The sequence below is a fragment of the Balaenoptera borealis genome, assembly GCF_965194805.1.
Source record: "Balaenoptera borealis genome assembly, chromosome: 8".
Lineage (NCBI taxonomy): Eukaryota > Metazoa > Chordata > Mammalia > Artiodactyla > Balaenopteridae > Balaenoptera > Balaenoptera borealis.
In genome coordinates, this window is record NC_138865.1 from 119150201 (window position 1) to 119172698 (window position 22498).

At 58.4% G+C, this 22498-nt stretch overlaps 3 protein-coding genes across 16 annotated transcripts; 1 reads left to right on the forward strand and 2 right to left on the reverse strand.

Moving 5' to 3' along the window:
• Nucleotides 1–98: 98 nt before the first annotated feature.
• On the reverse strand, nt 99–3771 carry MRPS2 (mitochondrial ribosomal protein S2). Its single transcript, XM_082403211.1, has 4 exons — nt 3633–3771; nt 3383–3508; nt 2789–2918; nt 99–1220 (listed from the first exon to the last, which is right to left on the reverse strand). Exons 1-4 carry the CDS (start codon nt 3670–3672, stop codon nt 611–613), a joined length of 906 nt encoding a protein of 301 aa, XP_082259337.1. The 5' UTR covers nt 3673–3771; the 3' UTR covers nt 99–610.
• A 232-nt stretch (nt 3772–4003) lies between these two features.
• On the forward strand, nt 4004–9130 carry PIERCE1 (piercer of microtubule wall 1). Of its 5 annotated transcripts, none has more exons than XM_082403214.1 (3): nt 4004–4857; nt 5911–6010; nt 8745–9130. In XM_082403214.1, the coding sequence occupies exons 1-3, from the start codon at nt 4715–4717 to the stop codon at nt 8892–8894; spliced, it is 393 nt and encodes a 130-aa protein (XP_082259340.1). In that variant the 5' UTR covers nt 4004–4714; the 3' UTR covers nt 8895–9130. The 5 variants fall into 5 exon arrangements, with proteins under 5 accessions (XP_082259340.1, XP_082259342.1, XP_082259341.1 ...); XM_082403215.1 differs by having other exon boundaries at nt 4011–4857; nt 5911–5989; XM_082403213.1 differs by having other exon boundaries at nt 4012–4857; nt 5911–5989; nt 8713–9130.
• A 4767-nt stretch (nt 9131–13897) lies between these two features.
• Nucleotides 13898–21678, reverse strand: PPP1R26 (protein phosphatase 1 regulatory subunit 26). 10 transcript variants are annotated; one of them, XM_082403169.1, is made up of 4 exons: nt 21494–21678; nt 20482–20703; nt 19448–19568; nt 13898–18624 (listed from the first exon to the last, which is right to left on the reverse strand). In XM_082403169.1, exon 4 carries the CDS (start codon nt 18159–18161, stop codon nt 14592–14594), a length of 3570 nt encoding a protein of 1189 aa, XP_082259295.1. In that variant the 5' UTR covers nt 18162–18624; nt 19448–19568; nt 20482–20703; nt 21494–21678; the 3' UTR covers nt 13898–14591. The 10 variants fall into 10 exon arrangements, with proteins under 10 accessions (XP_082259295.1, XP_082259297.1, XP_082259296.1 ...); XM_082403171.1 differs by lacking the exon at nt 21494–21678 and adding an exon at nt 21116–21343; XM_082403170.1 differs by lacking the exon at nt 21494–21678 and adding an exon at nt 21105–21343.
• Nucleotides 21679–22498: the final 820 nt, after the last annotated feature.

Genomic DNA, 22498 nt, shown 5'->3' on the forward strand with positions numbered 1-22498 from the left:
TCAAGGATCCAAGGGGCAGGAACGTGTCTCATGTGCTCCAGGGGCCCCGTGGGTGCCGATGAAAACCAACCACACAGACCACACTGCAAAACCAATGGTCCAGGTCCCCGTTCTGCCCAAATCTAAGTTTTATTCCTGTTGAAATCATGCTGTCTGCTTTGCCCAGCCTGTCCCAACCTGGATGGGATCTTCTTAGTGGCTCACCCTGCAACCTCATGTTATAAAATAGCCCCTGAAACCAGGCAGCAGGGAAGCAGCCCAACCTAGGGGTATTTTGGTTGAGAAAAGGCAACCTGGTGAGAACCTTCCTAACATACAAGGGACTCATCTCGAGTTAGAAGCAAGGACTTCAGACTCCAGGGACGGGATGTTTTCCGACGGGTCCTTTTCAGGCGGGCCACTTGCCCAGTGAGCCTGCTGGGCCCTCGGGTCTGAAGTGGAGCCCCGGGCGGGCAGCTGCTGAGAAGCGTTCCTAGCAGCAGGGACCCAAAGCCTGGAACAACTGGGAAGGTGCTGAGGACCATGCTGGGGGTGGGGGTGGGTATGGGGGTTGGTTCCCAGCTTCGGAACAGACTAGGCTGCTGTTTCACTCGGGAGAAGAGCAGGCAGGTCAAGGGGACTGACCCAAGTCCAGCTCGGCCTGCACCCCCGGGGAAGGAGGGTCAGCTGGACCGTGGCCCTTGGTGCCCTCCTGGCCCTGCAGTCGGTACAGGGCCTCGACCTGCTTGCGCTTCTCTTTGGCCCGGCGGATGGAGGTCCGGAAGAGCCTGCAGAAGAGCTGCACGGCCGCGGGAGAGTCGTCGTTGCCCGGGACGGGGTATGTGATGAGCGACGGGTTGCAGTTGGTGTCCACGATGCCCACGGTGGGGATGTTCATCTTGGCCGCGTCCCTCACGGCTATGTGCGGCTCAAAGACGTTGTTGAGCGTGTGCAGAAAGATGATGAGGTCGGGCAGGCGGACCATGGGGCCCAGGAGGAGGGGCGCGTTGGTCAGCAGGCCGCCCTTGAAGTAGCGGGTATGGGCGTATTCCCCACAGTCCCGGGCCACGTTCTCGATCAGGTGTGAGAACTGCCGCTTGCGGCTCACAAACAGGATGACGCCCCCGCGATAGGCCACGTGGGCCGTGAAATTCAAGGCCAGCTGTAGGTGCGTCGCCGTCTGTTCCAGGTCGATGATGTCCTGGTCCAAGCGGCTCCCGAAGATGTACGGCTCCATGAACCTGCCGGACACCCACCAAGACCAGTGTGAACCAGCCCCACGTGGCCACCTCCACCCGCCCTTTCTCACGCGCCGCCCCCCCCCCCGGCCCCGGGCCCCTGCACGGGGGGCACGGCAAGCCCAGGGCTGGTACAGTCCGCAGCCCTCACCATGACGACGGCAGCGGGGACGCTGTCCCAGGAGTGACAGCCGCGGGCAGTGGGAGGGTGAGGGTGGGCGAGCAGGGCAGGCTGGGCTGCAGGCCACTCCACGTCTCGGGCAAGTGGCTTAACCCTCTGAACCTCCACACCTCGCCGCGTGGGGTGTCTAACAGACTGGGCCCTCACGGACGTCTGGACACTCAAACGTAACGTCCGGACAGCGTCCCACCCGGTGCTGCTCGTCTGGCTCCCACCCTTGTCATTATCATCATCTTTGAGACTTTACAACTGAGGCCTCCCCCACCCCCGGGGTGGGCTGGGGGACCAGAAAGGCAGTGGGGTGCCCCGGGCTGCAAGTGTGGCGGGCTGGAGCAGGAGCCAGCCAGGAGGGGAACCCTGAGGGCACAGACCCGCTGGCCCGGGCCGAGGGACGGGGGTGCGAGACCGCCCTCCTGCACCCCCTCACCCCGTTCACTCTTGCGCTCACTCCCGCCTGGATTGTGTCTCTTCCTCTCCAAAGAGCTTTCCCAAGGCCCCACGTGCCCTCACCTCGGGTGACTTCCCGCAGCACCTACAGTGGCGCACCCTCCTCCCATGCCCCGGCCCCTCCCCTTCTTCCCAGACTCTCAAACGCTGGTTGCCCAGGGCTCCCGCCTGGGACTTCCTCTTTCCTCCATCCTCCACTCCACATGTTCTCAAAAGGTCCTGACGCGGTGGCCCCCGGCCCAGGCTGCTTCTCCCTAGTGCCTGCGTGACATCCCCACTGGGGTGGCCAAAGGGTCACCCTCACCGGACCCAAGTTCCTGATGTGAAGGATGTCGACAACCAAGTTCCTCATGTGAAGGATGTCGACACCCAAGTTCCTGATGTGAAGGACGTCGACACCTGTTCTGGGCTCTGCTCAACCGGACCTCCGGCTCTGCCCCCATCACCCCACATCCAACCACTGCTCCGGCTCTGTCGGCGCCGCTGGGCCCCTCACCTTCCCCCTGAACATCTACAACTGCCTCCCTCCCCGGCCTCCTAACGGCTCCTCCAATCCACGCCCAACCCAGCCATCAAAGTCGCCACGTGAAAAGACTGGGCCAGTCACCACTCCTCTGCGTGCCCTTGGAGACCCCCCTCGAGATGCCGACGGCCTTGCCAGCACCGCCCTCCAGGCTGGCCTGCCTGTCTGGGAACCAGCAGCAGCGGGCCTGACCCCACCGAGGACCATAAGCCCCACAGCAAGGTCCACGGGGCCTGGGTGTCGGGGGTAGCAAACGGGGCCTGAGAATAAACATCTGCCCCTCCTTGGGGCTCAGTGATCCCATCTGGAAGAAAACGGAGCTAGACCCTCTTAAAACAAACTGAAAGAGCGGCCCTGGACCCCAAGGCAAGGGTCCCGAGCCCCCTGGGCACCCCTACACTCGCCAGGGGCGTCACCTACCTGTGCCGACAGCCAGCTTTGTGTCCCAGGTGCACCCGGGCATCGAAGAGACTTCTTACAGAAAACAATTCCTTGACATTGAAGAAGTCGAAGTGCTTGAGGGGCTCACTCAGGATCCTCTCGTTGAGATCTGGGGCGGGGAGAGGGAGAGGATGCAGGGTCTGGACCCCGGCTCCCAAGCCTGGGGGCTGCGGGAGGGCAGATGCTGAGGGTCCCCAGAGGCCTTTTCTGGAGGCTCGGGGCGGAGACCGGGATCTGACCCCGGCTTCACTCCTGGATAAACGTGGCCGAGTCTTCACTCGGAGAGGAGGGGAGCCGGGTGGTGTCTGAGGTCCCCGTGGTCCCGCCAGCCGCCCGCGGGAGCTCCCCGGCCGCGGATCGGGGTGGGGGGCGGGCCTCGGCCCTACTCGGCGGTGGGGCTGCTCGGAGGGCTGCAAGCTCGTGCGGCCCAGCACGTGGGCTGCCAGGGGCGGAAGGCCGCCCTTCGCCCTCCCCGGTCCCGCATCCTCCAGGGGCCCCATGGAGACCCAGGGCGCCCGGGACTCCCAGCAGCGGGGCAATTTCAAACCCCCAGGACCGCAGGGCTGGCATTACCGCTGCTGCGCTCGGGCTCCCGGGCCGCGGAGGCCGCGGCGCTCCCCAGCGTCCTGCCGCTCGGCCCCGCCGGGCCCGGGGTCGCCGTCTGGACGAGGTGCAGCTGGAGCGGCCGGCGCCGGACACCTGCGGCGACAGCAAACTCGTGGCGCGCGCCCGCCGCCCGCCTCCCTCCTTCCCTCCCTCCCGCCGCCCGGCCCGGAAGAGGGTCCCCGCCGCGCTCTCCACTCCCGGGTCCCGGGCGCCTCACCCGCGCCGAGCAGCCGCGGTAGGACCGAGCCGGGTACCATGGCGTGGACTCCGGGAGGCGGACGGATGGACGGACGCGGAAGACGGGCAGGCGCGGCCCCACGAGCGGCTCCTCCTTCCGGCCGCGGCCCGCGCCTTCGCCGCAGCGCCACCTGCAGGCCCGGGGGTGCCACTGAGCGCCCGCCGCCTCTCTCGGGCACCCCAGTTCTGGACGCGTCCCCGCCCCTTGGCCCCCGCCTGCCCCCCGGGTCGGAGCACGCAGTCCTTGGGGAGGGCGGGGCCTTGCGCCCCAGGTCTGCCCGGGCACCGTGGACCCGCAAGGAGCGTGGGGCCGGGGCCGGGGCTGGGGTCCTGTCGAGCGCGGGGTCTGGATACTCCTCCCCTCGCCCCCTCCCTGCACAGTGCCCGGCTGCCGAGGAGGTTCCCAGCCGTCCCGCGGGAACTCGCCGGGAGATGGGGACCGTCTTCACCTGCGGCCAGTCCAGCACAACCTCCCGCTGTCCAAAAGTGTTTTAATTTTTAAACATTTGGCTGAGAAAGATTCCATAAAGTTAGGCAAACCTGGAGTCTTAATTTTAGATGCAGCGTACTGAGGGGCCTGAAGTCGGGGGTGGGGGTCAAGGAGCAGCCCTGGCCCACGCGGTGAGCGTCGGATCGTTACAGCGGAGCAGCCTTAGAGAACCTGAACTCCGCAATTTGCCGATGAAGCCCCAGTCCCGGGGTTTCATCTGCCTGGAAATCTGCCCCCCACCGCATTTGGGAAAATGTTGGCGCCGAAGGCTACTGATCATAGGGTTCCCGGCACTGCGGCCCCAGGAAGTAATGCCTTATTATCCCAGCCAGCCCAGGGCCTCGCGGCTCCCCACGGAAGGTTCTAGAACCTCGGACTTCTGCCCCACACGCCGGCGGTGGGCGGCCTCAGACCCAGGATGCGCGGCGCCTTTAAGGATCCCGCCCACCCAGTCAGGTGACCGGGCCGTCGCTTAGCAACAGGACGCCGCGCGGATCCTCGCGGCCCAGGGCCGAGAAGCTGTTTCCTGCCTGCTCTTTCTTCCCCCCGAAACTCGGGTGGACCGAGGCGAGATGTCCGAGGAGGACCCCCAGGGGTGCGCGGAGCAGGAGGAGCCCAAGGCCAAGGCTTCCCCGGAGAAAACCAGCGACTACTACCGCGTGAGCGAGGACCTGCCGGCCAGGTTCAACAACCCGGCATGGTTTCGGGGCTACAGGTGAGGACCAGGGAGTCCGGTCAGGGTCCACCTGGCATACGAAGAGGAAAGAAAGGGCTCCTGGTCCAGCCGCCAGCCAGGTGCCCAGCTGGTCCTGCGCTCTGCTCAGATGGCCCTTTGTGCAAGAACCCGCAGGCCCCCTCCAGGCCCCCAAGTCAAAAGCGGGGTCAGCTGTTAACCGCCAAATGAGCGCGGAGGTGCTGCCTGCGGCTTGCGACTCGCGGGTGGAGTGAGTGGGCCTCCCGCCAGCGAGGTGGGACGGGGTTTGCCCAGGGGAAATCACACAACTCGGGCTGATCCCAGCCGCACCCTCTAGGGCGGGGCCAGTCTCCTCTCCTTTCTAGGCGGAGAGGACCTGTCCGCCTGAGGTGCATGGCAACACCTCCATCACCAGGCTGCCGAGGGGCGTGGCCTGCCAGCTGTTCCAGCGCGCTGCAGCCTCTTAAGACACAGCTGGGCAGGCTGTGCGCGCCTTCCCTGCTCCCCCCCTCCCCCCCTTAGTCCCTCCACGATCCCACAGAGTTGGCTCTGTTAGCATCTTCATTTCCCCGGAGGGATATCTGGGTTGTAGAAAGACAGATCCCAGAGTTAGTATGAGGCAGAGCTGGGGTATCTGAGCCCACAGCCACTAGTTAAACTGTTGTACCAATAGCATAGAGATTGCAAGAACATTTTCTCCTGGAGGCTCAGAAGTGGAGGGACCCCCCCCCCGCCGCCGCCCCCGCGAGTGGCAGGCCTGGAGGCGGAGTCACAGCTCCCAGCCTACCCACCCACCCAGGAAATGACAGCATGGGCCCAGGTCCCGCTGAGGCTGAGGACCAGCACTTGCCACCTGGGAGTTCTTTAGGGCTTTGGCAGAGGTCAGCAGAGGGAGTCAGGGAGGCTGAGCCTGCCAGGAAGGCCAGCCCTGCACTCCACAGGAGCCCAGGTTCACGGCTGCATCGCCCATCTGGGGCATTTCCAACAAAGCTCCATCAACCAAATGTGTTAAAGCTGTGGCTTGGGCAGAATTAAAACAAATGAGTGGAAAAGAGTATTTTTCTCATCTGCTAGGACCAAGGAGCCCCCCTCAGTGTACAGGACCAGTAACCAAGCTTATGGGAGCAGAGCACCCACCGTGCACGAGATGCCGGTAAGGAGGAAGCAAGGAAAGGTGCACAGGTGGGGCATCTCTAGGAGGAGGCTGAGACTCTGGATTTCTCAAAAGAGCAGCACATCAGGAGGGGGAGGTGCAGAGAGGCCCGCAGTTCCAACATCATGAAGGGGGAGGGCGCACCTCAATTCCTTTTGGGACAGGGCAGCGTAGAAATAAACGAACGAATGAATTTAGCAATGAAATGATTTTAAGGGTGAAAAAAGGGCATGTAGGCTTCCTTACAACATCCCGAAGGGCTGGCCCCATTCACTCGTACAACCAGCCAACTCTCGTAACTTAAAGCAGCAGGTTTTGAGGCAAATAAATGAGGAACTGGCTTCTTTTTGGAGGAGTAGCCTATTTTATGAAATATTTAACTTGTGACCTTAAGAGGCAGCACTGGCTGATGAAAGCACAGGTTACAAAAGGACCCCGGGATCTATGCACCTTTGGGGAACCTGACCCCCCTGATCAACCTCACATGGCAGGGAGCCTCCTAGAACCCCCTGATGCCCCTGCTGGGTCCAGGTGAAGGGCAGATGGACCAGTGTAAGCATCCCGTGGGTACCCAAGACAGGAGGGCCTCCCATTTTGGGGCTGGCAGTGTTGTTGTTTCTCTTCCAAATTATTCATGTTAAAAGATCATGATAATTGCTTATTTACTTGTTTTTCATGGGGGATAGAGCTTTTATGAGAAGATTATTTATCTAGAAAGTTTCTAGAGCATTTAAAGGTCACTGTCCCAGGATCAAGGGATCAGGTATTTCCATGAAAAAGACCGACACACTTACAAACATAGGTCCAGATGTTTTGCTTTTATAAAAAAGGCCATTTGCTGGTCTTATGAGGCAGTGGGACGTGAAGCACCGAGGTTCTCCGGAGGCAAGTTTAGAAGTTTTTCCTGCTGCTTATCGACCTGCTTTATCTGGAACCTGGTTTCCAGTTTCCTGACCTGAGTGTGGCCATGGGACTCAACCAGCAGCACTCAGTGTTTCCTTCCCGCATGGGAACAGAAAATAAAAATGCATTCTTTGGGTTTTAGAAAATACTGAAGGAAACTAGTCTTAATGACACTGTAGTGGTGGATACACGTCATTCATTATTCATTTGTCAAAACCCAGAATGTACAATGCAAAAAGTGGACCCTACGTACGCTGTGGACTTTAGTTAACGATGAGCCGTCGCCATTGGCTCAGTTGTTCTAAATGCACCACACTGATGGGAGATTTGAACAGCAGGGCAGCTGCGTGTGCTGCCGGGGGGGCGACGTGGGAACTCTTCACTCTGCTCAGCTTCTCTGTAGATCCCAAGCTGCTCTAAAAAATAAAGTCTATTTAAAAATGCCCTGGGGGGCTTCCCTGGTGGCACAGTGGTTGAGAATCTGCCTGCCAATGCAGGGGACACGGGTTCGAGCCCTGGTCTGGGAAGATCCCACATGCCGCGGAGCAACTAGACCCGTGAGCCACAACTACTGAGCCTGCGCGTCTGGAGCCTGTGCTCCACAACAAGAGAGGCCGCGATAGTGAGAGGCCTGCGCACCGCGATGAAGAGTGGCCCCCGCTTGCCACAACTAGAGAAAACCCTCGCACAGAAACGAAGACCCAACACAGCCAAAAATAAATAAATAAATAAATAAATAAATAAATAAATAAATAAATAAATAAAAAAAAGAAAAAAGAAATGTGGTGGGAGGGGGATCTAGAGGTCTCCCCCTCTAAAAAAAAAAAAAAAAAAAAAAAATGCCCTGGGAATTCCCTGGCTGCCCAGTGGTTAGTGCTCCGCGCTTCCACTTCAGGGGGCACGGGTTTGATCCCTGGTCAGGGAACTAAGATCCCACAAGCTGCAGGGTGCAGCCAAAACCGAAACAAAGCAAAACAAAGCACAAAACAAAAACAACCACCACAAAAAACAAACAAATGCACTGAGGGCCATTTCTCTTGGTACTTGCTTCCTGCCAAGGAGACAAAACATCAAGTGATCTACTTGACACGAGGGGAGCCTAGAACAGGCCACCTGTCCCAAGTGTACTATCTGACAGTGGTCCAGGCCACTTCTGTCAGAAACCTCGAGGTCACCTGGGGATGCTGTATTGCTGAAATGACTCCTACCCCTGGGTGGCCGCACACACCAGCGGCCTCATCTGTGTTCTCGCTGCACCTCCACCTCGCTAGGGCATCCCCTCCCCAGACCCCTCGGCTGGTGGGGGCGGTGTGGCCATCAGAATTGTTTTAAAGTTCTACAAGGGATTCTAATACACCATCAAGGTGGAAACCTACTGATGTTATCTCTTTTCCACCGAAGAGAAAACGCAAGTTCAGAGAGGTCCAGTAACTTGCCCTAGTTGTACAGTTGGCAAAAGCTGAACTGGGAACAGGTTTGGGCCTGACCCATTGTAACCATATTCAGGTGTGGCAATGCCTTGCTCAGGTGGCCCCAAAATTGATTCTTCTATCCATGTAGTAGTGAAAGGAGGCACCATTAATCATTATTCCCTGACATTAGGCATAAATTGGGATGGTTGGGGCAAACTAGGCCAGCCATCCTGCCCACCCCGGCTTCTCTGCTTCCTAGGATTGGAGAGGACATTTTCTTACAAAATAAGAATTTAAAAACATTTTCTTACAAATTTTTATTTTTCTGCCAAAAATACCTAATGACTGATTGCTCAAGAGTGTTAACGTGTATCACTAACCCTAGTGTCCCCTTTTCACTTCCAGAAGGTATTTTATCCAAATTCGTATAAATTTTCCAGACAAGTTGCAGCTGGTGGAATGTTCCAGAACAATACTTTCAACGTCTACATGGAGAAGAGCATTGTGACGGGTCCGGACAACTACATCACCTTCTACGACCGGCTCAACTTCCACCCCAGCTACAGGGTCAGCAAGCCGTCCATCTGTGACTGAGGGGCCTCCCGGCTCTGGCGGAGATAGTCTGGACAATTGGCGGCCCTAATCTTTGATAATTTGCCCAATTGTAAAGGGACACACTTCACTGCTTTCCCTGAAAATATCTTTCCTCTCTAGGTTAGAAAAAATTTGCAAACGGGGCTATGATGCCCTACTTTCTCTGTTTTACATCTAGATGAAAAAGAGCTGATGGCTTGACTTTCCATTAAAAACCTTTCCGTGTCCCCAATCCCTGACTCAGGTATAATCAATGAGTAGGGCGGTGGGCATCCTGGGACCCCGATCTCAGTCTGAATGCTGGGAACGCCCGGAGAGCCCCACCTGCATCTTTATTTGGGAGCCATTTTTATACTCATGACAAACTACGCGTGGTTTCTGTTCTCGAGCATCCTGCCGAGCCACGGAGGGAGGGTAGGATGCTCAGCCTGGGTGTGGACGAGGGCTGGGCGAGGAGGCAGAGGGGACCTCAGGAGGAAAGCTCCAGGCGGGACCAGGCAGGAGGGCCCTTACTGGCCCTGACCCGGGCCAAGCTTGGAGCGATATTGAGCACCCCCTGGCCACGAACAGGGCCGGGGCAGAGGCGGAATAAACAAGGTTGGTGAGTGCTGCTTGTTGCTGAGGGGTGAGGTGTACTTCGGGGTTCCCCGCTCGCTGTTCATTGCCCCTTTTCAATAAAAAGTTTAAAAAAAATCAGGCGGGGGAAGACCATGTTTTTCTCAGGTGGGGGTAATAGCTACATAAAGTGGATTTCTCTCTCCATGTAGTTAGTTCTCAATCAATGTTTACTATGATGTAGAGGGTCCTCAATAAGAAAACATTTTCTACGACAATATATATCTTCCAGACATAGATTCCTCCCACCTTCCTTTATGACAGGTCATCACAGGAAGTCTGGAAGGTGTTGGAACCAGACAGAAGAAATCATTGTTACAGACCGTCGTCGCTACCTTGTTTACAGAGGTTTTTACCCAAAGAGATTTTACTCACATATGAATTTGGGAAGAAATGAAATACCGTGACCGGTTATTTCTTCATTAAAAACTTATTATTACACAAAAGTAAACATTTCAGCAACATTCTTAACGTTCAGTTTGGGGTGGAAATGGTTTCCAGAGAAAATCAATCTATTGAATAGAGAAGGTACCAAGCTGAGTCTGGAGCCAGGGTCTATGTCATATCCTTCTCCTTAGCTGGAAAAGTAGCACAGACTTCAGGCATCACACTGAAAATGCCTTTTTTTTTAAACAACTTTTCGTTAAAAATACCAAAATCCTCAGAATGTTTCTGTATTTCTCCTCTGTTGAAATAAGAAAAGAAAAACAAGAGCTCACCAATCCAATTTCTAAACTCATTGAAAAGGACAAATACCTTCCTCTGCGGCTGGCTGGGAAGCCCAGGGGATCCAGGGGAGGATGCAGCCGTCAGGGGTTTCTCCTCCGAGCTAGACCCGGTGAGCACCTGCGCTCCCGGAACAGGACAGCGTGTGTAGGTCAGGGCCCGGGCTGGGACGGTCAGTCGAGCTGACATCCACAAACAAAACATGCCAAGCACACCAGTGAGCTTTACGAAGTTACTTCTGGCATCAAAATGGGGCATTGAAGTGCTTTAATTGTCATAGCCAATAACCAATATTTCTGTATCAGTTGCTAATGAGTTAATGGAATGTTAGACTCTGTACGTAGAATAAATGTCTGGAAAGATGGACAACCGAAGTACCTCTGGTATAACGTACATGCCCGTCTTCCTGAAAACTCACCCACCATCTCCGGCTCAGGCTCCCAATTCCCACGTGCTCCTGGCGCCTGGGCCCCCGTGAGGTGCCGTGCTCCCCTCCACTTTGCTGTTTCACGGTTTTCAAAGAGCTTTGACAGTGTCACTTCAACTGATGCTCACGCCTGGGGCAGGTCTTGCTGTACCTCCATCTATGGATGGGAAAATTAGGGTCCAGAGGGGGTGCCCTGCAGCACGTCCTGGGCTTGAACTTGCCTTGGGGGGTTCTGGGAGGGGCCAGGTCATCAGCATCTGACCCCATAGACACACCCTAACTTCCTACATGTTTGCACGAGTCATATAGGAACTCCAGTGATTATCATGAAATTTATCTTTTTAACATATTTTCAAACTGGAATCTTTATGTGTGAGGGAAAATAAAAGAGTTTAGATTGACAGGTCTAATCCTAAGTTACAAGAACACGCCTTCTGTTCGGCATTATAGCATACAGAATGGGAAGAAAATGACACCCATCATTCTTCTGACCTTTGTACTGAGTTCTTTTGAAATCTGAAATCCAATCAGAACAATTACGGGAAAGGCGATCCAAACAGGGTAACAAAAACCAGTTTCCACAGGTTATTAAATAAACTGCACAGCAATTCCAGAGAAACTCTTTCCCCATCCAGGAGTAGGTCTTTACTTTATCTGGCCTCTATTCCACTCTGAAATGAAACATTGACAAAGCTTCACAAGACTTTACTAATCGCTTAATTTAGCGGCTGAGTTGGCTTAAAACCAGTAACTCCTTACTCTAAAAGTATATTTTCATTTGTTTGTCTATTTTTCTTCAGTGATATTTAATCTTCTATTTACAGTCAATTAGAATAAATGGTTTCAAATACATAGTAAAATATGTTGACACTGGGAAAAAAAAATCCCTCTGTTCAGCACACAAAACACCAGAAATCTCAAAGATTCTGCAAATAATATAATAGTTCCCCCTCCCCGCCCCCTTTACACAGGCCTTTAAATTAATTTCAAGGAGAGAGGAGGATCAAGGTGGCAATACTTTTTATATGAGCAGATAAAGTGCTAGTATTTAAATTGAGGGCCTGGTTTCCCACTGCGAGTGTGTCTCAGCTTTTGGGAAAACCTGTTGATAACTCAGATTCTGAGCAAAAGAGAAAGTTCAGAGCAACTCTTCTCTTTGTTTATTTTTTAAAGTTTTGTTTATTTTTGGCTGCATTGGGTCTTTGTTGCTGCGCGCAGGCTTTCTCTAGTTGTGGTGAGTGGGGGCTACTCTTCGTTGCGGTGCACGTGCTTCTCATTGCAGTGGCTTCTCTTGTTGAGGAGCAGGGGCCCTGGAGCGCGTGGGCTCAGTAGTTGTGGCACATGGGCCTAGTTGCTCCGCAGCATGTGGGATCTTCCCGGACCAGGGCTCGAACTCATGTCCCCTGCATTGGCAGGCGGATTCTTAACCACTGCGCCACCAGGGAAGTCCATGACTCTTCTCTTTAGGAAGAGCCTCTCCTTGATGCGGAGACGTGGGTGGTGAACATCAAACACTAACCTCCAGGACTTCCCCCTCTTCCCACTCCCATCCTATTCTGCTGGGACTTCTGAAACGGGCCCATTCTTTCCAGAAAAGGGGGCAGTTCCTGCAGCGACACAGTGACCCCAGGATGACCTAACCCAGAGCATTAGACACCTCAAAAACCGGGTCTCTCCCCCTTCTTTGCATTAGGTGAAATGAACCTGTGGCCCCAGGTACATAGACGCCCACCCCCTCCCCATTGGGAAGCAAGAGGGGCTCTTTGGTTCGGACTTATCTGCAGGTCTTAGTAATTACAGCTTGATTTGGTACCGCATCCTCCCCGAGACTCTTCCTACAAGTGCGGGCACGTGTGCCATCTCATGCAGCAGCTCCGGGGATGCTGTGATGCACGGATGCGGGGTCGGGCCCGGATCATCAGAGGAGCTGTACCAGGGCTGCAAACGTCTAGACGGCCATCACTCTGTGACAGTGCTCCCGTCTGCCCCCCACTGCAGCCCCCTTTGCAGACAGGGTGCAGGGGGACCTCGGACCTTGGCCCCAGTGTGTGACAGAGTTGACCTAGGATGTTGGGGAGAGGGAAAGCAAAAGCTTTCACGCAGCGTGGCTTGTTGGCAATCCAGGGATGGGCCCGCACAATCTCGTTTATGTCCAGTTTGTGAAAACCAGGTATGGCCTGCACTGCCAAGTAAGCACACAGACCGGGGCTGGGGAGGCAGGGGGAGAGGAAGGTGCAAAGGGTCTGGGGGAGACTGGGATGGGCCGCTGGAGCAGAGGTGCTCAGGACTAAATGCACGATGGCACAGTGGCAGGTCCTAGACATTGGGTTCTCACGTCAACATCCTGCAAAGGCCACTCTGCACAGGACAGACTACATCAACTGACTTGTGAGCAGTGCTTGATTTATTAGCATTAAAAAAAAAACCAAAACCAAAAAAACCAGTTCTTATATACAAAACAAGCTGATTTTTGTTTTCAAGTGTTAAAAGCACTCCTTCAAAATTAAATGAAATTTAAAGCATGGATTAATGAATTGTTTTTCCGGGAAGCACTTAAGTGAATGAATATTCGACAACAGAAATATCGAATGCACAGCCTGTAGGCACCGGACGGTCGCGGAGTCCACAGGGCCTGCTTGTCACAGCATCTGACCCAGTGGACACTGCCTGTGGGTGCTGGCACACGTCCCCATTTGGGTACAGAAGTGAATTCCCGCTAAGACCTAGGGGGGCACAACATGTAGAAAATTCACTTGCACATTAGAATAACAACTTCAGCTGCAAATTAAACCTTGCTCCAGGCCCACTGCAGCTAAACTGCTGAGTTGTCACACTCGGGGCAGCCGATCGAAGTTTGCTGGACGATCGCGGGTAAACGTCAGTGCTCAGCCTCACGTGTGCGGGTTCCCACCTGCTTCTTCTGTAGCTGTGGGCACCGCAGCAGGCTCAGAGCACAGGCACAGGACGCCACGCTCCTCCCTGTGTGCGTGGCACTGCCACGCAAACACACCGAGAGCGCGGGCACGCCCCTGCTGGTGGAGCACAGCCCCAGCGAGCCCAGTTCCCGGAGGGCGCTGGGCTTTGTCCTCGGTCCTCAGGACTCCGGGCACCAGAACCCGTGAGGCAGCCGCTGCCTCTTTGCTTTGCACAGATCAGGACAAGGGCATTTAAAACACACGGGCTGCCTGGTACCTTTTTAGAGCTGTGATTAAAAACGAAGGACGGCAGCTCCCGTATAAAAAAGAGGTTTATTGAGCTGGTAGAATCATGTCATAATTGAACAGGACTGGACATTAAACAACACAGGCTTCAGGTGTGAACTGGTGACCGGCCCTGAGATCTCACTCAGGATTTCTACGTGCAACTGGCATGGCCGGTTTGCTCGCTGGCCATTGTGCTTTGAAACGCTTTTCCAATCGAAGACATCTCGGGCCTCTTGGGGGCCTGTGGCCTCTTTTACGTAAGAAGTGCTGCCCAGGAGCGTCCCAACCAAGATGGCCGGGGCGTTCTGGCGCGTCTCAGGCGGGCACCAGCTGCTGCCTTCCTCAGGCCCGAATTGTGGCCACGACTGGCCATGGCCACCAGCGATCAACCCCAAGTGCAGGGGCAGTCGTAACCAAGCGTTTGCTGATCTAAGACTAGTGCGGAGACCACGGAAAACTGCCCCGAGGAATGCCCTACAAAATCCAACAATGGTATTCGCCAAAAATATTTTTTACAGCACTTTAAATAATTTACAAAAAGCCTACAAAAAATCATATTTACCAGGACACATCTGTTAAATAAAAACATCCTTTCACGTTAGTGTACATATATACAGGCTGTACAGGGGGCTCCAGGGCTCCGCCCTTTCATCAGGAGCGTGTGACATGTGGGGACAGGCACACACACGCTTCGCCCACACTTGCCGCGGCCAGGAGCGTGCTCACAGCTGGAGGACGGGGCCCTTGGCCAAGGGGCTGCCGCCCTCCTCCACAGACGCATCACTGAACTCGCTGATGTCACTGCCCAGGGCCTCTTGGTCTTCGTCGTCTCCATCCACCCGACTCCGCCTGTACCGCAGGTCTAAGATGCTCTCCTCCGGCCCCGAGTTCCTCCTGTCGGGCAGACTGAGCCCTGCCTGGGACTTCCTGGGCGGCCAGCGGCCACCCTCCTGCTTCACCAGCAAGTGTGAGCTTCCGAACACTGGGCCGTGGCCAGCCTGGGTCTCTCGGAAGGCCGAGAAGGATGGGCCCTGTAGAGGCAGACTCAGCGGGGTACTGAAGAGGCTGGCCTGCTTCCCCCCCCAGGAGACACTCTTCCCGAAGTGAAACAGCTGTGTGGAGAGCAGCGGCGAGAAGCCGGCAAAGGGCAGGCCTCTCTTGGGGTCCATGGCGAGGCTGGGCGAGCCCCGGGCCTGGCCCTCCAGCCCCTTCTCTCTCTGGCCCCTGAAGCCTCCTTTCCACGCCGCCGTGTCCCTGCCTTTCGTGCTCAGCGCCCAGGTGCTCTGCAACCGGCTCTGGGGGGCGAAGTCAGCCCAGGGCAGGGCGAGGCCGGCCCGGGGCCTCCCCTCCCGCTCGGCGCCCGGGGTCCGTGCCAGTGGGCTCCGGCTCTCTGCCCGAGTGCCAGCCTCCATGCAGCTCGGGAGCTGACCCAATGTGCTTTCCCCCGCGGCAGCCTCGGCCCCCCTCGGGCTCTTATCTTTGGGCGCATAGGCGGTTCTCCTACTGGCTGGGGACCCTTTGGCAGATGCGGTCCCGCTGGTGCCCCTGGGCGGCACCAGTTCGCATCTGGCCAGGGCTGCAGGGCTGCAGGCCTGCTGGGCACGGGGGCTACTCCTCCCGGCCGGAGCGAAGGCTCTGCCCGGGCCCCTTGGTCCCTCGGCCGGCTGCAGGGGCCCCCTGCACCTCTGGCTCCGAGTGCACATGCCGGGCTGAAGGGCCGGGCCGGGAGGTGGCACTTTCCGGCACGGCAGCTCCGGCCTGCCCCCGCTCCCCGTCCCGAGAGCGGTGGGGCCCCCTCCTTGAATTTCTGATCCGCTCACGGACTCCTTGGCCTTTTCGGCCAAAAACTTCCTGATCTCCAGTTCAATGCTGTCATCACTGTCTACAGAACTACTGTCATCAGACAGGGAACTGGGGCTTGGGGCCGGACCATGAAGTTCACGGGCTTCCGATTCACCAGAGAGCAGGCTCCCTCCTGCGGCTTGGCCCCTGGACCGGGCAGCCGGGGGCACGTCCTCGGCTGCCAGGCCGTCTGGCTTTGCTCTCACTGCTTCTCGGCAGAGGACGTGCGAGGGTCTCCCCGGGCTCTCTTTTTTGGACTTTGAGAGGCAGCTTTTCAGCAGATGTGGGCTTCGGTCTTTCCAGTCTTTGGGGAAGCCCCCTACTTTATCCAGGAACTGCGTCTCCGTGGTGCTGAACCTGACCCTCTTCTTGCAGCCGGCTCTGGGGTCTTTGCACCTCTTCCGGAGCCTCCGCTTGGACCGCAGCAGGTCCTTGATGGCCGTGTCCAGGTCCTCGTCGCTGTCCAGCGAGCTGCTCTTGTCCTCGGAGCTCTCCTTCTCGTCCACGCGCCTCGCCTCGGCCGCCTTCCCGGGGCCCGGCAGCACGGTGCCCTGCGTGACCGGGGCCCTGTGCTCATCACCCGGCACGCCCGTCCTGCAGGGCAGAGGCTGGCCCCAGGTCTCACCCTCCCTTCCCGGGGCCTCGCCGGCTTTCCCCTGGCTGGGCTGCGCTCTCCCCAGGCTGCGGTCGGCGTCCCGGGCGCTCTCCTGCGCCTCGGCCGTCTCTCTGGTCCTCTTGGGTGCGCACGGCCGCACGACGGTGCTGCCTGCTCCGCGTTTCCTCTTGCAGCTCAGCGATAGGTCCGGCGTTTTGGAGGCCGAGGCGCTGAGGCCGGGCGGCAGCAGCGGGCTGTGTGCCGGCCGCGGGCACGTCTCCGTCCTGGGCAGCAGCCCCCCTGACTGCGCCTTCAGAGCCAAGAATGTCCGGATTTCCTGTTCGATGCTGTCGTCGCTGTCCACAGAGCTGCTGTCACCGTCGGAGCAGGAAGGCACGTCGTGGGGACACAAGAGTGGGCTGGCGGGCGGGGGTCTGGTGCCGCCCTCCAGGGGGCCCGGCAGGATCGTTTTGGAAATGTCCAGGATCGCTTCAGCGCACATCAGCTCCGCGGATGTGTCTGCGCGGCACGGGGACCCGTCCACAAACTTGCTTTTGGCAGCCGTACTTCCCAGAGGTGCGGGAGCCACGGTTTCCCTGGGAGGCCTGGCGGGGTGGTCGGGGTCCAGGCCACCCGGGCTGAGGTCCGCGGCCTTGGCGGCCACCGGCTTCTTCTTGCCCGGGGTCTTCCCGTGGGCTTCGGGCCAGGTGCTCTTGGTGCAGAGGCCCGTGCCGTGTGCAGGGGCCCCGGGGCCCTTCTCCTCCGCGGGCAGGGCCCTCTGCGGCGGCTCGCCACCCGCCTCCTTCCTCTTCTCCAGCTGGTACAGCTGGATGGCCTCCTCGATGCCATCATCGCTGCTTGAGTCGGCCGCCTCAGGCACCAGGGCCGCGCTCCGGGCTCGCCTTCCCCTCTTCGCTGAGCCGGTGCCCCTCCTGACCCCGACTTTACCAGGGGCTGCTTCTGCAGGGCGGCCCGCAGCCGGGGCGGGCTCAACGGTGACCTTGGACCTGGGGCCTCTGGGCAGCGCGCCAGCCTTTGCGGACCTGGGAGGTTTCCGGAAGATGAACTCCTTACAGGCGCCCGCCAGCTCCTGCTGCTGCGCCTTGCCCGTCGGCTCTTTGCTGGATCTAGACGCCGATCTGGCCGAGCTGTCACTGGGGTCTGCTTTTCTGTCTGCAGGAATGTCACATTTTTGGGTTTCGTGCTGCCTCTTCTCACTGAGGAACTGTTCGATCTCCGCCCGGATGCTCTGTTCGAAGGAGTCCTCACTGCTCACGCTGAGCGGCGAGGCAGAGCCCCGGTCCTCGCCGACTCCCCTGTGGCTGCCGGGGACAGCAGTGGGGCCAGCTGCGAGGTCTGGGGGACACAGGGCGGTTGGGGTGCCGCTGGGAGGCGGCTCTGGTTCGCATTGACTGGCTGCGGGCGGCCGGGCGGCTCCGCTCTTGGCCTTCAGGTACTCCTGGATGGCTTCCTCAATGGCGCGGTCCACGGAATCATCACTGTCCGAATCCGGCACCAGGGGGCCAAGGTCTGCGGCCTCCTCCTCCCCCCTGGGGTCAAAACCAGCAGCAAGACCACAGGCAGCAAAGGCGGGGCTGGTAGCCAGCCTGGTGCCGCGGCCCCTCTCCGCCCTCTGGCTTCTCTGCCGGGCATGCTCACCGCTCATGCCCAGGGCGGCCCCCCCGTCCCCCTGAAGCGTGCTGATGACCATCTGCACCTTGGCGCTCACCGCCGCTCTCGAGACGCCCTCTTTCGGCTCTGAGAAGCATCCGGGAAACCTACAGCTCCCGGGTGGGCCAAAGGCCTCCCATTTGGACGGCAGAGCGAGCACAGGAGGGGCATTCATGAGAAACATCCTAGCCGACGGGACGCGCAGAGAGGCGGCACTTTGCTTCTCTGCCTGCTTCACATCCTGGAGGAGAGGGCACGCCGGGATGGCACCCTAGGTCAGGTCACGGAGAAGCGGTGGGCCTGGTGAGGGTCCAGCCGGCCGCGGGTCCCAGGGCAAGTCACTCACGCCTCCCGGGCCTCATTTCCCTTGGCTGTAGATGGAGGACGGCCACGAAGCTACATGAGAAAATGCTTCCGGGCCACCCGCAGTGAGCTCGCGGAAGCTCACATGAGTGTCCTTTCCCCGTCCCTCTGTCCATCTTCTCCGGTACAGGAACAGAGGTCTTATTTACCTCCAAAAGTTGTCAGGAAGTGCCAATGAGATAAAGACTCAGTGCTTCTCTGCAGGTGGAAAACAACAACCAGTATGAATCCAGGTTCAGTGAGACGTCGTGGGTAGGTCCAACCTTGACGCGAATCAGGAGCTCCTGAAATGAGAAGTTACTTGATGGGAGCATTTAAACATTATCTCCCCAAACAACTTTAAAGAGTCACTTATACCAAAGCCTCTTTATTTTAAAACGTCGAATGTATATTTGCCAGATGGTCTCACGGGACTGTATGATTATTTTTAGGTAATTAATATAGAAATTGCCCCAAACACAGCCAGGCGCCCCTTTTCATGCTGTGTGGTTTCTCCACAGCTTTCGTATCTCAGACCAAATGTGGCTGGGTTGGCAGAACCACTGGCATAGTCTTGGGAACACTTTGAAGACCTGCTCCCAACAGCCTTTACACTACCGGTCTGGGAGGGGAACATAACGCAGGCTGTACGCAGCCGATTAGAAAGACGCAAAATACGTCATATAACTGTCAGTTCTTAACATGTTTCTCTGACCTCTCCCGATCCCCTGCAAACTGGAATGCAAAGTAGCCGAGATGCAAGAGGAGAGCTTGGCAGTGCTTGTGGAAACAGGGAAATTGAGTTCCAACCCAAAACAGTGCCAGGCAAGGCGGTCACCACCCTGGAGCCTTGGGGGGTGGCCGGAAGTGGCCTGTGTGTTTGCTTTGCTTCCCATGCGGACCCTTCTCCCTCAGGAGCTTCCTTCCTGACGAGCAAAGAATCCTGTGTTTACACATCACAGTCCTTTCCAGGAAAGCCTAGCCCAGCCACCTAGGCACGGACGTGCCCAAACAGGTGGGACCAGCAATAAACCAGAGGGCACGACCAATTCAGAAGGAAGACCTTTGCTATTACTATTTATGCTCAAAAAAGTGAGACTACAATGTAAAAGAATTTGCTGCAATTACCTGCGATTCCCTTCAAGTCCAGGTTCAGTGTGACGTTTGCAGAACGGTTCGGGGATTGGGTCTTCGTACCCCCACCTCTACGCTGTAGCATCTTGTGCCCACTTTTTAAACAGACTTTTGACTGCCAAGATTAAAGAGAATCAGAGACCTAATTCAGAGGCTGAAACTACAGCTGGTAAATATTTTGGGGGAAAGAAATCACATTAATTTAAGGGCTCAAAATTCAATTTTGGAAGAACTTACCCTGAGGCCAAACACTATTAACCACAACTAATTCCCAACTCTCCTGTGAGGCTATTTATCAGTCCTCAGATTTGAGCACCCATAACAGTCCATGATCTCTCCCACAGCACCGCCCTCCAGGGAGATTCCCTCCCAAGAGCAGTGGGGAGCAACAATGGGGAGGGGGAGGGCTCTTTCACTGGGCTGTGCCCACCTTGCTGTGCTTGGCAAAATGCCTTGGCAAAATGACAGAGATTACGAGACATCTGCATAGGCCTTGAACTGTGAAGAGTCTACGTAAGGAATATTAACTTCTTAAACAGCACTGCTATCTGAAAAAGTGGGCCCAAGGATGAACCCAAGCTGCAGTGGTTTCCACTCCAGGTAGCAGAGTGGGCGGCAGGAAAAACGCTGCTCTCTCCTCATCACCTTGACCATGTTCATAGCTCTTAAATGACTGTCCAGAGCTCGGACTCCTAGTGAGCGGTCTTCTGAACTGTCAAATTACCTAGCGCAAGAATGAGGTTAAAAATTCAGAGGGCGTCTCCAGCGACAGCTTGTGGCTTTAAAACAATCACCTACATGAGATGAATCATTCTGGAAAACTCCCCGAAACTGTACTTGGAGAGACTGTGGGCTGAAGCCTGGGGGCTTCCGCTTTGTCAAACTGCCACCCTGCTCCTCGAGAACCCCGGGACCAGGTCTGGAGGGTGGCTGTGAGGACACCCAGCCCTGCACCCCAAAGCCATGTGGTGCCAGAATTTGAACAGTGGAGGAGGGCACCTGGGTCTCTTCTCAGTCTAGACACCAACCTCCAGGAGGACAGAGCCTCGCTAACGCTCATCCCCTGGCCAAGTCTGGCTCCCCGCACGCGATGTGGCTTCGTCATAACGCTGTGCAGCTCCGGCTCTTCCCTCCCAGGCTGGACTTTCCCCAGGGTTAGGGAGGTGAGGGTCAGGATGCAAGGCCCAGAAGGAGGGCCCTCGCTGGAGGGCCAGCCTGAAGTGGGCGTGCGCTGGAATTCTGGCCCTGGCCTGCGGAAGAGGAGACTTTACTACAATACAGCAAGGACGGCTCCCCAGCAAAGCTGCAGGGCCATTGCCAGTGCCTGGGGGGCCGAAAGCCAGGCGAGACCCTCCCGGCTGACCCTGCCCTGTCCTCTGCTCCCGGCCTGGCGGCGCTCACCCCCAGCGCAGCCTCTGCCAGGAGAGATCCCGGCGCCCGGAGAGGCGACCCGGTTCTCTGGCAGGAAGGGGTCGGGCCTCCACGCAGGGCTGCGCCCGGGTTATATTCTGGGCTCGGTAGGCTTGGGGGCGAGGGGCCCGGTGACCCTCCGGGAAGCTGCACGGGGCGGGGCGCTGGGCACGATCTCAGCGGGAGGGCCAGGCCCCGGGCCCTCGGCCGCGCCGGAAGCTGTCCCGCCGCGGGCCCTCACCTGCGCCTCACCTGGGCCCCGCGACCGGCCGGCTTCGAGGAACGCGGGCGCGCGCAGGCGGGGGGCCCGGCCAGGAGCCGCCTCTGAGGCCGCGATCCCCGCCCGCCGCGCCAGCTAACTACCCGGCGCCGGGCCGAGCCCGCCCCGCCCGCCGCGGCCCCTACCCCGGCAGCCCGGCGCCGCGGTGCGGCCTGCATGCCCGCCCTCCGGCCAGGCCCCCTCCTCCGACTCGGCCCCGCGCCGGCACCCGCCCCGCGCGCCGCGTCCCGGGGAGGCGGCAGGGTCCCGGCGCGGAGGGGCCGGGCCGCCGGCGCCGGGGGCGCGCGCGGGAGGGCGGGGCGCGCGCGCGCGGGGCGGGGCGGCCCCCGGAGCTCCCTCCCCGGACCTACCGGCGGCGGCGGGGCTGTGGCGGCCGCGCTCCGGAAGCCGTGCCCGGTGGCTGGGCATCATGGGAATGGCACGGCCGAGTTCCGGGGGAGGCGCGCGGCCCGGCCGGACCCCCGCCCGGCGAGCGCGCGCCCACCTGCCGGCCGCGCTGCGGAGGAGGCGCGGGCGCCGCGCGCCGCCCCCGTGCCCGCCCCGCGCCCGCCCCCGCTCCCGCCCCCGCGCCCGCGCTCGCGCCCCGCGCCCGCGCCCGCCCAGCCCAGAGGCGGCCCGAGCCTCCGGAGACGCCCCGCCCCTCCCCAGCCTCGGGCCGGCCCCCCGAAATGCGCCCGGTGCGATCGGAGTGAGTAGTCGGAGTGATGTCTGACCCCCAGCCCACTCCGGCCAGAGGCTGGGGCCCTCCGGTGCTGTTTGGGCGCCCTCTCCCCTGGCCCCCAACTGCCCCGGGAGCGGGGGGCGCGCGCTGAGTCAGTGGCCGTGTTGGCAGACGCCGCCCTGCCTCCGCGGTCCCCGGTGGGAAGTTCAGGCCGGGAGGCGCACGGATGGGCTACTTTATCGTGGATGATGTTACTATGTTCATCAGCAGTCCTGTTACTAGAAGCTCCTACACGGCCAGTGTCCGCTGTGTGCCTAGCACCGTGCCTCCTCCTTCCTCCTCCTCCGGGCTGGCGGAGGTGGTTCCTTGCCTTAAGTCTGCACAGAGCTCAAGTCTGGCTCTCTGGAAGCAGCGGGTCGCTCTGTGCCCCCCTGCCCCCCAGTACCCCGAGCTCCAGTGCTGCAGGGCCAGCCTTCTTTCCAGGAAAGCCGCCCAGGCCTCCCGCTGCCTTTGCCAAATGCTTCTCTGTGTCTGTGCTTCCTGCGTCACCCCAAACTTCGGGATAAGGAACCTGAGGCTAAGAATGGATAAACAACCCGCCCAGGGGCCGGGGTCCTGCAGCAGGGAAGCTCGATAGGCAGCCTCATGTGTAGTGGAAGCCCAGGACTTCAGAGCCGCAGGGGACCTGGGAGAG

Excerpts from the sequence above, each read along its gene's own strand:
- PIERCE1 (XM_082403212.1), top strand. The coding sequence starts at position 4,715 with ATGTCCGAGGAGGACCCCCAGGGGTGCGCGGAGCAGGAGGAGCCCAAG. Across the intron at positions 4,858-5,910 it reads GCATGGTTTCGGGGCTACAG|GACCAAGGAGCCCCCCTCAG; the intron begins GTGAGGACCAGG and ends CTCATCTGCTAG. Across the intron at positions 5,990-8,709 it reads CCACCGTGCACGAGATGCCG|AAGGTATTTTATCCAAATTC; the intron begins GTAAGGAGGAAG and ends TTTCACTTCCAG.
- PPP1R26 (XM_082403168.1), bottom strand. The coding sequence starts at position 18,161 with ATGTTTCTCATGAATGCCCCTCCTGTGCTCGCTCTGCCGTCCAAATGG.
- MRPS2 (XM_082403211.1), bottom strand. The coding sequence starts at position 3,672 with ATGGTACCCGGCTCGGTCCTACCGCGGCTGCTCGGCGCGG. Across the intron at positions 3,509-3,632 it reads ACCGCGGCTGCTCGGCGCGG|GTGTCCGGCGCCGGCCGCTC; the intron begins GTGAGGCGCCCG and ends CTGTCGCCGCAG. Across the intron at positions 2,919-3,382 it reads GGAGCCCGAGCGCAGCAGCG|ATCTCAACGAGAGGATCCTG; the intron begins GTAATGCCAGCC and ends TCCCCGCCCCAG.